The sequence below is a fragment of the Phalaenopsis equestris genome, unplaced genomic scaffold (assembly GCF_001263595.1).
Source record: "Phalaenopsis equestris unplaced genomic scaffold, ASM126359v1 Scaffold000202, whole genome shotgun sequence".
In the NCBI taxonomy this organism is placed as follows: domain Eukaryota; kingdom Viridiplantae; phylum Streptophyta; class Magnoliopsida; order Asparagales; family Orchidaceae; genus Phalaenopsis; species Phalaenopsis equestris.
Genome location: NW_018164644.1, coordinates 4,083,051 through 4,095,569, shown reverse-complemented (window position 1 = coordinate 4,095,569; position 12,519 = coordinate 4,083,051). Strand labels below are relative to the sequence as shown.

Sequence of the window (12,519 nt, the reverse complement as noted above, 5' to 3'; positions counted from 1 at the left end):
AGTGAAGTAAAAGAGAAAATAAAGTGAACCAAGAGTTATTGTGGAGAGGACTGGGGTAGAGTCCCCTTGTTCATATTTGTGTTTCATATTTATAGAGGCGTATTTTGTATAATTACAGAAATAAAGGAACAGTTGTGGATATTATTCTTAATAAGATTAATGTTCTAATAAATTGTATAGATTTCATTCCATATATGTATTATAATTTGAATTTTGATACAGTGGTAATTGGTTGATCGATTCGCTGGAATGCGGCAGACTGAGGTAATCTACTGGTAGCGACCATACATTGTGTTTGGTCGACCGAGAAGTTCGATCGAATGACGATCTCGTCTGTCATGGAAAAAGTTGGTCGGCCGTCCAATCTCGATCAAGGGTTTCTGCCTGCGCTCGTTTGGTTGGTTGGTCGACTGATGAGTCAATTTGTTTTGTCGGGTGAACCGCGGCTCACTTGTCGATTTCGCTCAAGTCTTACGGGGCCTACGTCTCGTCGACCTGGTAAATTCGTCACCTCAGTCGAGTACCCCTATTTGCAAGGTCTTGGATGGATCTTATTGTTGCTTGTGTGAGGTATCCGATGAGACTTCCTGCTAGGATAAATTACGTCTTGCCCTCGGAGAATTTTGTCGCTATCGAGCGAGGGACCCATACCCATGAGCCTATAAAGCTCCGGCACAGTAAGGGAAACCCCTTCCACTACCGTTGGAGGGCCTCCCCTCATTTCTTACACGGGCGGCTGCAAAGAGATAGTTGTAACCTACGCTCTCGGGCTATTGTGACTGTCGGTACTCCCCTTTTCGGGCAAGATTGACAAGTCCGCCGCCACCCTCTCCTCGCTCGAAACATGGCCCACAGTTTCCCGAAGAGGCCTCTTTAGCGGCCTCCCTTCAAGATCCCCGGAAGAAGCAACCTAATCAACCGACTCGGGGTCGGTTGTATCCCTCTTCTCTCTTCTCACTACCTTTTTCCTCTTGTGGACAGACGCCGTATCGGAAGGTGCTAATCCCACCAAAGCCAATAGGCTCAAATCCGTTGTTGTTTTACTCGTACCACCTGACATGATGCCAATTTAGAAACTTAGAAAATATCGAAAAAGCAGCCCAGTTCCTGACTTTATTTATAAGATACGTAGAGCACAATAATAAAGAGAGAATTAATTATTAAATTTTCTTTATTCCTGTGACATACTAAAAATTTCTCTATTCTTATCGCAGTTGCCGCTACCAAGGAGCAAGAAAACTCGGGGAACTAATATGTATGCACTACAACTACCGACAAAAATCTCAAAGAGAGCGGACAAACAAAAATAAAAAGCTTCCCTCAAGGGTAAACAATTAACCAACAAGTCACCGCCAAAAATGTGAAGCTGCACCTCTAAAAACGAGACTGATCAAAGCTCTGGAGATGGTTTCTCGCTTGCTAGCGATAATATCTGTCAAGGCCAAGGCGTAAAACAGGTGAAGTCTCGCCTCTAAAACCGAGACTGATCAAAGCTCTGGAGATAGTTTCTCGCTTGATAGGGACAAGATCTGCCAAGGTCAAGGCGTAATTCATCCTAGTAGCAAGTCTTATTGGATACCTCACAGACAGAGACAAGATCCGCCCAAGACCTTGCAAATAGAGATATCCGTTTGAGACGACAAACTGACTAGGTAGACGAGACGTAGGCCCCTTAAGACTTGATTCAAAAAGACAAGTGAGTCGTGATTTATCCAACGACCAAAATACAGATAGAAAACCTCTGATTGTGATTGGACGGCTGATTTGGTTTTACCACGACAGATAAAATCATTGTTCGACCGAAAGCCTCGGTCGATCAAACACAAGGCACATTCGCTATGCAGTCAGTCGGCGCATTCTAGCAAGTCGATAAACCAATTATCATCGTATCAAAATTCAAATTGTAATACAGATATGAAATGAAATCAATACAATTTATTAGAACATTAATCATATTAAGAACAATTTTCATAACTGTTTTATCATTTCTGTAATTGTACAAAATACACCTACATAAATAGAAGACAAAAATGCGAATAAGGGGACTATCCCCCATTCTCTCCACAATAACTCTTGATTCACTTTATTGTCTATTTCATTTGACTTTAACTCTCGAGGCATATTCATAAAAGACAATCTGGGATCCAACACTACAACTTTCTGCTTTCAAGAAGTAGATTAGGTTGGGGATTGGAAGACACAATTATAATCTACACAGCACATCATAGATAATTGGTACAATTTGCACGTAGGAAAATGAAATGATATAGAGGCAAAAGGTCCAAAATCTATAGTTCTTGAATGAAAAAAAAAATCCAGTGACTTCTTCACAGAGCAAGTCCAATTAATTAAAAAAAAAAACTATTTATAACTCTAGGATAATAAAAGTGAGCATTACAGAGACACTTCATGGCTAAAAAAATATGATCCTGGTAATCCATAATACAGAGGTACTCGGATAATTTGGCAAAGCCAAAGTCAAATCCTGAAAGTAAAAAAGAAAAAAAATGATAATGTAGCTCAAGCAGACTAAACTTATTACCAAAACATAAGGATCTAAATAGCATATACTACATAGTAAAAACTAAAAACATTTAACAAACTTTTTCAAACATATAAAACGTACAAATAAGCATTACTCACAAGTTCCAGGTGTTAAATCCATGTAAAATTCAGTCATGCAGCTTTCTGCACAGAAAAGCCAAGAATGAACTGTTTGATCTCATCATTAGCTCTATCCAATGCAGTTCTGCCATCAACATCTCTGATATCAAATTTCGCGCCAGCCCTTAGAAGTTCCTCTATTTTTGGTTTGTCCCCTTCAGAGGCCGCCAGCATTAGAAGAATGTCAACAGGGTGAATTTTCAGATCCAAAAGAGCCTCCATTTTATCATATGAACCTTCCACAGCAAGCATTCCCATGTAGTTGAAATACTGCAGAACATGAGAGAAACATCCAGCTTACTTTAAAGAGGAAATAGATAAACCAAACCGGAGAACCGGAAGAAGAAGTTTGATGTTCAATGATTCAATTAAGGTTGAACGAGATGATGTAATAAATATTACGCATTGCTTCAAAACGTATTTACACGACCAAGTAACCGGGCATGAGCCACAATACAACTTTGGTCAGGATGTGTTTCAAAATTATTGAATTTGCTTTTAGAATGGTGAAATATTTGAATAATCAATTAACACTTATATTACAATTCTCAAAATAAATCTAAGAACTAAAATTATTAGATGTGTTTTGCATTAAATAGTCATATCAAACTAAAGGCCTAAAAAATAATTATAACAGCATTTACTCTCAATCTATTTTGTGAAAACCAAAGACCCCGTTAATGTTTCTTGATGACCACCAAAGCATAGACTAATATGTAGAAACTCCCATGCTTAATGATTTTCTTCGTTAAACCACTTCTGCTTTCCTTCCACTAAACACAAAAACTGGTAAGTAATGAAATAAACTAAACAAAATATTGAAAAGGTAGATAAACACACGAACAGGTTAGCCTTTCCAAGTAAAAATTATATATTATTTTAAGTTTAAAAAGATACATAATGAGTAAGATATTATGCTGCCTAATTCACTAATCTGGACAAAGGCGGGCATTACAGAGCCACTTTCTTCGATATATATGAATATTCGAGGAAAGTTAAAAACACCAACACTTACAATTCTATGCATACTTTATTTCTAGTTATACTAGGAGGACGAGTAGAATATTGAGTTAATACACCTTCATATTATTTTTCAATCATGCAATGATATATTTGTACTCTTACATGTGAATAGATGATAGAGAAGAAATATTCCTCTACATATCAATTATCTCTCTCTAGATGGTATCAAAACAACAACAAGCCCCAGTCAAGCATCCAAATCCTCTCCTTCTCACATGATTGGTGGCTCACGTAGCATCTCTCCTCCCCTTCTCCTAAAAGCTTTTAACTAACAACCCATCTTCCTAGGCCATAGCCAAATACTCCACCCCTCCAACCCAAAAATCCGTACCATCCCCAAAAGAAACATCCATACCATCATCAAACCGATTTGTGAAAACCCAACACTTACCATCAAAACCAACTCCTAAATCAACTTTACACCCTCAAACTACCAGTCATATTGCTTCCAATTTCATGCGACACTAAAGCAGTATGACTTCCTCAATTTCATTGACAATTCTTATCCATGTCCAACAAAAGCTCTCACTACCAATGAAAAAGTTCCTAATCTTGAATACCTTCTCTAGATTCATGTGGACTAACTAATCCTCAGTGTTATAGTTTGCTTTCCTCCCCGAATCTTGTTTCCATAATTGCCTCTTTTTGTAAATCACGAGAAGCATGCAATATCTTGATCAACACTTTCATTACACCATCTAGAAGATGCATAAATCATGTCAAAGATCTCTGCCTTCTCACCAAAGGCATTAAATCCATCACTGATTCGATGTAACATTTTAAAACATTATGTGTGAATTAGCCTTCCTTGAACATTAAGATGACAAGGTTGGTACTATGTTCATTTCCCTCTAAATCCTTTCAGGCCTTGACAATCAACATAAAGCTTTTAGCCCCATTATCTATGTCCAAAAAATACCATCACATTTGAAGAACTACATGAAAAGCTCACCGATTTTAAAGCTCACCTTAAATATGATACAAGAAAACATGTGTACATACCTTAAATACCGGCCACTAAAAATCTAGCTGAAAAACCTTCCAAAAATAATTAATCAAACATTAGATAAAAAATCAATACCTCAATGCCCACGCATCCCACGCACTTCAAATTATTCCATCAACAAAACAAATCACCCAATCTCAATAAATGTAAATTATGTCATCAACAAGGCTATTCGACATATCAATATTCAAATTTTACTCACATACCCATCACCCATCAAAACTAACCTTCTCAAGTCCATCTATTGCCCCATAACTCCACCATAAACACAACATGCCTACCTTCACGAAGATCCTAAACTCAAGTGGTTCCCATTATGTCATTATAGATCTCCAAAATCTTCCCATTTAGAATATTCAACCACAAAAAGCATTTATGTTGTCAATAGTATCAGGTTACCGACCGCTCAATATGGTTCATGTTATCTTTCTATCTCTATTTCTTTTTCACTTAAAAATGGTGTGTACCCTCTATTCGATAAAAAATTTTGTATTCATATTTCTCAATATTGTCTAAATTACAATGTCACCATTAAATCCTCACTGCATTCCCTCTTTTTCAAGGATTTTCACTAAAAAAAATTATCCTCTTATAAGGCACGAGTAAAGATAGCATCTATGAGTGACCGCACTCGAAACATGTGATTGCCTTCTCCATCACTAAAGCTTCCACCGACCATTAACATTATCATCTTGGTCACTTCACCTTTGACATTATATCTCACTTAGCCTCTGAGTGCATCTTACATAAGCTTTCATCTAATGTATCTCGTTATATTTGCAATTCAAATCACTGTAATAAAACTCGTAAGTTACATTTTAATGTTACATTAATTACTTCTCATCCATTGAAACTTCTTTATTCTAAAATGTCTAACATTCCAATTGCACCTTATAACATTTACAGGTCTTGTCTTAGACATTCCCCATATAAACCTTCCCCCAACTAAAAAAAAAAAAAAAAAAAAAACCCTAATATTCTAACTTCTATCAACGCATTTAAATCATTAGTAGAAAAAAAAATTCAATGATCTGTTATGCCTCTCCACATATATAATGGTGATGAATACATGGTCCTCAAATTCTTACCTCCACAAGTATGTCCAATTTTACCACACCTCCACACACTCTAGAACATAATGGTTTAATTGAACGATGCTATCATTTTATTGAAATCCACATTAGTCTCCTGTCCTGCCCCTATACCAACATTCAGGCCATATACCCTCACAACCAGCAAATACCTAATCAACTTTATGAATACCACTATTCTCTATAAGAAATTTCAATTTGAAAGAAAAAAAAAACGGAATCCCTCTTAACAACAGGAAACTAAAAATTTTTGGGTTTTTTTGCTCCCCATGGCTTTGACTCTACAGGACTCACAAGTTAGATCACCACTCTTACTCCTATATGTTTCTTGGTTACTCCATCTCTCAATTGCCTAACAATGTTCAGACACTACCTCAAAAAAATCCATGTCAGGACATGTGTCATTTGTAGAAACTAACCTATCATTCTCAATTGAAAGTTAATTATAATTCCCTCCATAGAATTTTCCCTATAACCATTGCTCCTCCTCCAAAAACACCCATTCCCAATAAGGTCCCATATCTTAATATGATCCAACAAAAAAAAAAAAAACCCCATCTCCTCCTTTGGCAAATAACACTGCTTTATTACATCCTCATTCATCTCTTAAGCACATCCCACCAATCTTTTCCACTGTGCACATCCAACCCCGTTTTTTAAACCATCCTAAAGCCTCTATTTCCAATAAAAAATTCACTCAATGCTACTTATTTCATAATTTGGGCACCACCAGCCAAATCGTGGAGACCAAATTACCACATTTCCTTCCTTTCCTCCCTTAATATGAAATCTACCTAAGAATTTCATCCATCACCACGATCCCATAATCCTTTCAATCATCCACTAAATGTCAGCCCAACAACTATTACAACTTATCCCGAACCTCGGTAACTTCACCCAACCAATCCATAACCTACCCTTCTCCTCCTCACATTACCTCACCACACAACACCACCAATACAAATGCCCAACCTCCAACTCCCTCTCTTCACAATGCTCACCCTATGCAAATTCGTCCAAGAAACATATCAACAAAGCAACTCACCAAACTCACCCCAATCAACTATTTCCAATCTCCCTCCAATCATGAATTTAATATTACCTAATAAGCCTTGAGACAACCTGAACAGCTACTAAATCCGTTAAGTTCAACACTCTCATCCAAAATGCTATATGGAAACTTGTCGCATCTTATCTATCGGATAATCTTATCTTTTGTAAATGGGAGATTCACACCAAATACAACCCTAATGATTTGGATTAAACATAGCACAGTGAGTTAAAAAGGATTTTCATCGAAGATCCAAAATTAAACCTTCAAACCGATAATTTAAGTGACCAATTTTAGCCCCTCGGCCCAACTCAATCCAAAGGATGGATAGAGTAGCCACTTAAACAGTTGGATGTCAATAATGCCTTCATCCATAGACATCTTGAGGGAGACATCAACAAGAGCCAATCTCTAGGTTTTCACAATCCAACCGAACTCATCCTATTTATGCTTTTCACCTAAGAAAAGGGTTTTATATGACTTGAGGCAACTGCCTCCTACTTGATATAAATAACTCATCTCACTTTCTTCTCACCATCGCATTCCCCATCCCCTAAGTTGACACCTCACTTTTTCTTTTACTTTCATTAACACACCATAATGTATTTTGTATGTTGATGACCTCATCTTCACCAACAATAATAACCCGCTTCTTCAAACGCATGCCACAAAATTGACTTCAATGTTCTCTATAAAAGATTTAAGTAAATCTCCTACTTCTTGGTTGTCAAAGTTACCCCCTCCAAACAAGGTATTCTTTCTCCTACTTCTTGTATGTCGAAGTTACTCTCTCCAAAGAAGTTATTCTTTTTTCACAACAGAAGTATATTCATGATCTCTTCGAGTACACAAATATATTGACTAACCCATATCTCCAAACCATATTCCTATAATGCTTGATAGTATCCCAATCGCTAATCAATGAGAGTTTCAATCCATTAGGCTTCAATACCTCTCAACCATTTAAAAATCACATGCACGATTAACAAACTCTCAAGTTATGCATGAATCAAAAATTGACCACTGGAGCAGTGTTAAACATATAGCATGCTATCTTCATGCCACAATTCATAATAGTCACTTTCTTTATTAGTGCTTTAAAATCTCACTTCGTGAATTCCCAAGTGCGGATTGAGAGGGAAACATTATTGATTGGCATTTAAAACTGCATAAGCTTTGTTTTCCAATCATAATACTACCACTTAGACCTCTATGAAACAACTCATAATGACTCCCTCGTGAACAAAGGCCAAATACCATGTGATTATCTCTCTAGTTGAAATCACATGACTACAATATTCTCCTCATGAACTTGTCATTCAAAACGTTTAGCCATCTAAGATTTATTGCGATAGTACTCATGCCAATTACCTGTGTGTGAACCCAATTTTTTCAATCTAGAATAAAACACATAACTCATGAGTTTAAGTTTATCTAGAAAAAAAGTTTCAAGATGGCAGTCTTCACGTATCTCATATTTTATTTGTTGAATGACATTTTGATGCTCTCATCATACCTCTTTATCAACAACATCTCAAACAACTCGAGTTGAGATTTGTATCCTATCCAATGACATCAACTTGAGGAAGCATATCGGAAGAAACACATAACACAATCATTTATAATTCAACATTTCATCTTATTCCTCATTCTATAGTTGGATGACAATTATAATAGGTGTTAATATACCTTCCAATAGAATGCAAATCATAATTTTTAGGGAAAAAATAAAATAAGTGTTAATATAGGCATTAATACATACTCCTATAAGTTTCAAATCATGCAATTATATATCTATACTCTTACATGTGAAAAAATATCAAGAATTATTCATCTCCATGTTATTTTTCTCTCCCACTATGATAAATAGGCTCCCCAAGGCATGTAAATCTCTAGGAAATTCAATCTTAAAACGAAATTAACGAAATTACAATTTTACTCTCTTCTTATATTTTCTTAGATGTAGGCATGAGCCTCAATTCTTCCCTTTAAAGTGATTTGCATGATTATTCGTATCTTTTAAGTAGTTTATTCACAAGTTTTACATGTGTGATTGAAGCATTGCCTTGTGAGATATGAGGCAGTTTTATTTATAGCATGAATTTAATTTGTTGTTGAAACTTTATGTTTGCAATTTTAAACAATTACAAAGTAATCTTTCAAAATGAATAAAACATGTTTATTGTCCTTGCATTAAAAAAAGTCAGGAATTTTTGCTAAATTTATGAGTTTGTTACATATTGTGAATTCTTGTCAGTTTCTATTCTGCCTCTATTCTAATATTGCATTAGAAATTATTATTTGAGTACGTTAAATTGAGATAAATTTTAACGGTAACAGAAAAACAAAAAGATCCCAAGAAGACTAAGAAGAAAGTAGGAACTTAGCACTTTTACTGGAAATACCTGCTCCACATCATCCCGGTCGAAATCATCCCGAGATTGGCTTCCATAGATTCCAGCGCCCTCGGCGTCGACGCCGCGGTTCCCAAACTTGAACCAGCACCGAGCTCCGCCGCCTCCGCCGGCTGAATCAGCCCTCTTCAGTGACCGAGAAGCACTCCGCCACCCGAGTGTCTTTGTAAAAGCTAAGAAGGGCGACCGTAATATCTGAGAAGAACGAGAACACGAAGAAGTGAATGAGATGTGCGTGGTGATTGTAGGAGGAATAGACGCCATTTTCGCTTCAAGAGAGAGAGAGAGAGAGAGGGAGAGTGATACCGGGTGGATAAGGGAAAAATATTGTTATTCAACTATTTTGTTTATTGAAATATTTTATTTTGTTATTTGATTTGGGTTGTGTTATTCGATATATTTTTCGTGTTATTTCAATTTTCACTATGTTATTAAAACAATACAACTCCAAATCATTAATGCGGGGGAATCTTTCAATAACCGTTATTTGATTTGGGTTGTGTTATTCGATATATTTTCCGTGTTATTTCAATTTTCACGATGTTATTAAAACAACACATCTCCAAATCATTAATACGGGGGAATATTTCAATAACATTTCAACCTCAAATCAAGTAACACAATGGAATATTTGAATGGCTCTTGTTGATGTCATCGCTGGAAGTTATCATCGAATATTCCATATAAAAGTAGTCACTACTCTATATGGATGATAGTTTGTAACGTTATGTTGAGGATGCTTTGTTTTCTCGTATTTAGGGATTTGTCGTTACACACCAGAGTTCATCGATCGATAGCATCCAACAAGTGGTGGTCCATGGTGGTTGGCAAACAGTGGTCGACGATAATCAACAAATAAGAGGGGCAGAAGTTGTCATCGGGTCTTTAGTCTAAAACAACACTGAAATTTGACACACACTTTTCCCCTCAAGTAAAGAGAAGGGTCTATTTATAGGCTATAGAAGGGGCGTTTTGATCATTTGACAAATAATTTTCATAACCACTGATGCCTCACATTAATTCCCTTTGATCATTGGGATTTTTTTAATGATTTTATGGTATTATGACATCAAAATCAAGTGATATTGGACTTGTTGGATTCCCTAGTCGAGGCACTTAATTTGATTATGAATACGTCAAATTTAGAGTTCATTTATACCTCCAATCAACTGTCCAAAGCCTAGGCTTGATTGGACTCAGATTGGACCAGTTTTGGTATCATTAGATTTGTCTTGTTGAAGCGGTCAATTTGACTATAAATTTGCTCAAATCCAAGCTGTAATGAGTTTTAATTTGAATTGAAATTCTTTTGCTAAAAAATGCCTCTACATTTGTGTGAAATGATGAAATATTATAACGACGCATCAATTGTTTCCTTATTTTTAGGCGATTTAATTATTATCATCCAAAAGTAATTAATGTAATAAAAATAACAAATCAAGAAAATTCCAAATTTTGGTGTTTGGTTTGCAACAGATGGTATCAGTGGGCAGTTGTTAGTAGGGAACACGCAAGGGGTTAGCGCAGGCAAGTGAGGTGGCAGGTCTCATGTTCACGCACAGGTTGACAGGGGTCGCCTCAGGATGCTGAATGGAATGAGCGCAAACAATTATGTGGGATGAGTCGGCCCGAAGATGTCGGGGGACGACAGTTACACGGGCTGAAGCTGGTCAGATCGGGCTGATAACGATTCACAAGTGTGTAGAGTTAGGCCTCAGGGCTTCAAATAGTTCATGAAACTATTTGCGCGATGACATGCAACAACACGACAGTGGATGTGCACTTTTATTGGGATGCAAACCTGAAAATTTTTAAAGTTTTTAAAATTTTGCATATTTGGAGTCCTTTTACCCATTTTTTAGCCTTTAAATCAGTTCAATATGGAGGGGAGAATGCACACTTACTCTTCTCAAGCTGAAGTGTCATATGATTTGTTGTTGTTCCTCCTTTTTGACCTATTGTTGTGCCTTCTCCTTTTGTGTTATTGTTAATCTTGGAGTCCTTTTTTGCATAATGTTGTGTCATTTCTTCTGCGTTGTTGTTGCCTTTGTATAGCCTTTTGTTGTGTATTTTCTTCAGTGTTGTTGTTGCGTAACGTCGGAACCTATTGTTGTTTTTTTCTTTTTTGTGGACATTTTTGCTCTTTAAGATATCATTTTTCGGGGAATCCCAACCACTCTAAAATTAGATAAAGTACCAAAATCTCAAGGAAGTGATATCGACACTTACAGAAGATGCCCTAATATTATTTTGGAAAAAAAATCACTTTTTAAATGACATAGTGGTGAGATTGCCGACTCCGACTGACCAAGCTTGTTCGCCTTCTCCTAGTTATGTTTTGATTTACGAGGCAATTTTGCAGTGGTATGTCAGTTTCATAAGTGGTCAAGTTGATGGACATTTTTAAAGATGTTGAAGTTAGTATTTTGCAGGTCTTTCGTGAGGCATTGACGATCATTGTTGGGTTCAGTTGCTTCTTCAAAAACGGTGGGGCTAAGCTAATGTCGGGGATCATAATCAAGATTGACAGGTTTGTTAGTGATACACATGACCATACATTATTCAAGATAATGGACATTCACTTACATAATATAATATGATAGCGGTATGTTGGATTCTTCTTTGCGAAGAATGACAGGGTACTTCACGAAAGTCAGGGAAAACTGTAGATGATCCTTATTCATTTTCAGAATATAGTGGAAGAAATACTACAGTTGCTTGGATTTTACAGCCTCAAAGATCTCTAGTTTGAGGTATAATAAATCAACACGTTCATGGACGGGGAATTTCTATTTAAGATGAGTATTTCTATTCATCCTGAATAATCCTTTGTTATGATTTTGAAAAAAATCATAAAAAGAAGTATCTTGAATCAGTTCTCATTGTACCTTTGAAGAGGCCTTTGCATGACAATGACTATAAGATCCTTCATCTGAAGCGGACTAAGAAGAGTGACAGTGCAAAAAAATTCTCTAATCAGTCCTTCAAAGATTCACATTGACTCATTTATGCATCGGATATCAACAATTTACAAAATTTCATTTCACGCGTCAAATTCTATCGTTTTATATTTCTTTCATCTATATAACTTGAAATAGTTTATTTCATAAAGCTAAAAAGATGGATCTTGAAGCGTGGTTTGGTCTTTCCTTAAAAGAATGAAACTCTAACTCATCAAGAACAAATTCCTCGGGGATGAATTTAAAAGCATATATGATTATAAGGTTGAAGGATCTATAACCTTAAATGCTCAGTAGATAAAGTGTAAGA

At 36.3% G+C, this 12,519-nt stretch overlaps 1 protein-coding gene across 2 annotated transcripts in view; it reads right to left on the bottom strand.

The window, feature by feature from the left end:
* Window positions 1–9,553, bottom strand: part of LOC110022676 (protein LHCP TRANSLOCATION DEFECT) — a 41,850-nt gene extending 32,297 nt beyond the window's left edge. Inside the window, exons 1-3 of one of the 2 annotated variants that reach the window (XM_020721744.1) lie at window positions 9,241–9,553; window positions 2,644–2,934; window positions 2,387–2,485 (exon numbers count right to left, since the gene is read on the bottom strand). In XM_020721744.1, the coding sequence (XP_020577403.1) occupies window positions 2,677–2,934; window positions 9,241–9,513 (531 nt within the window). In that variant the 5' untranslated portion in view covers window positions 9,514–9,553 and the 3' untranslated portion in view covers window positions 2,387–2,485; window positions 2,644–2,676. Of the gene's footprint in view, window positions 1–2,386; window positions 2,486–2,643; window positions 2,935–9,240 lie in introns of those variants that run through there. The other variant, XM_020721745.1, reaches the window with a different exon arrangement.
* Between the last annotated feature and the right edge of the window lie 2,966 nt (window positions 9,554–12,519).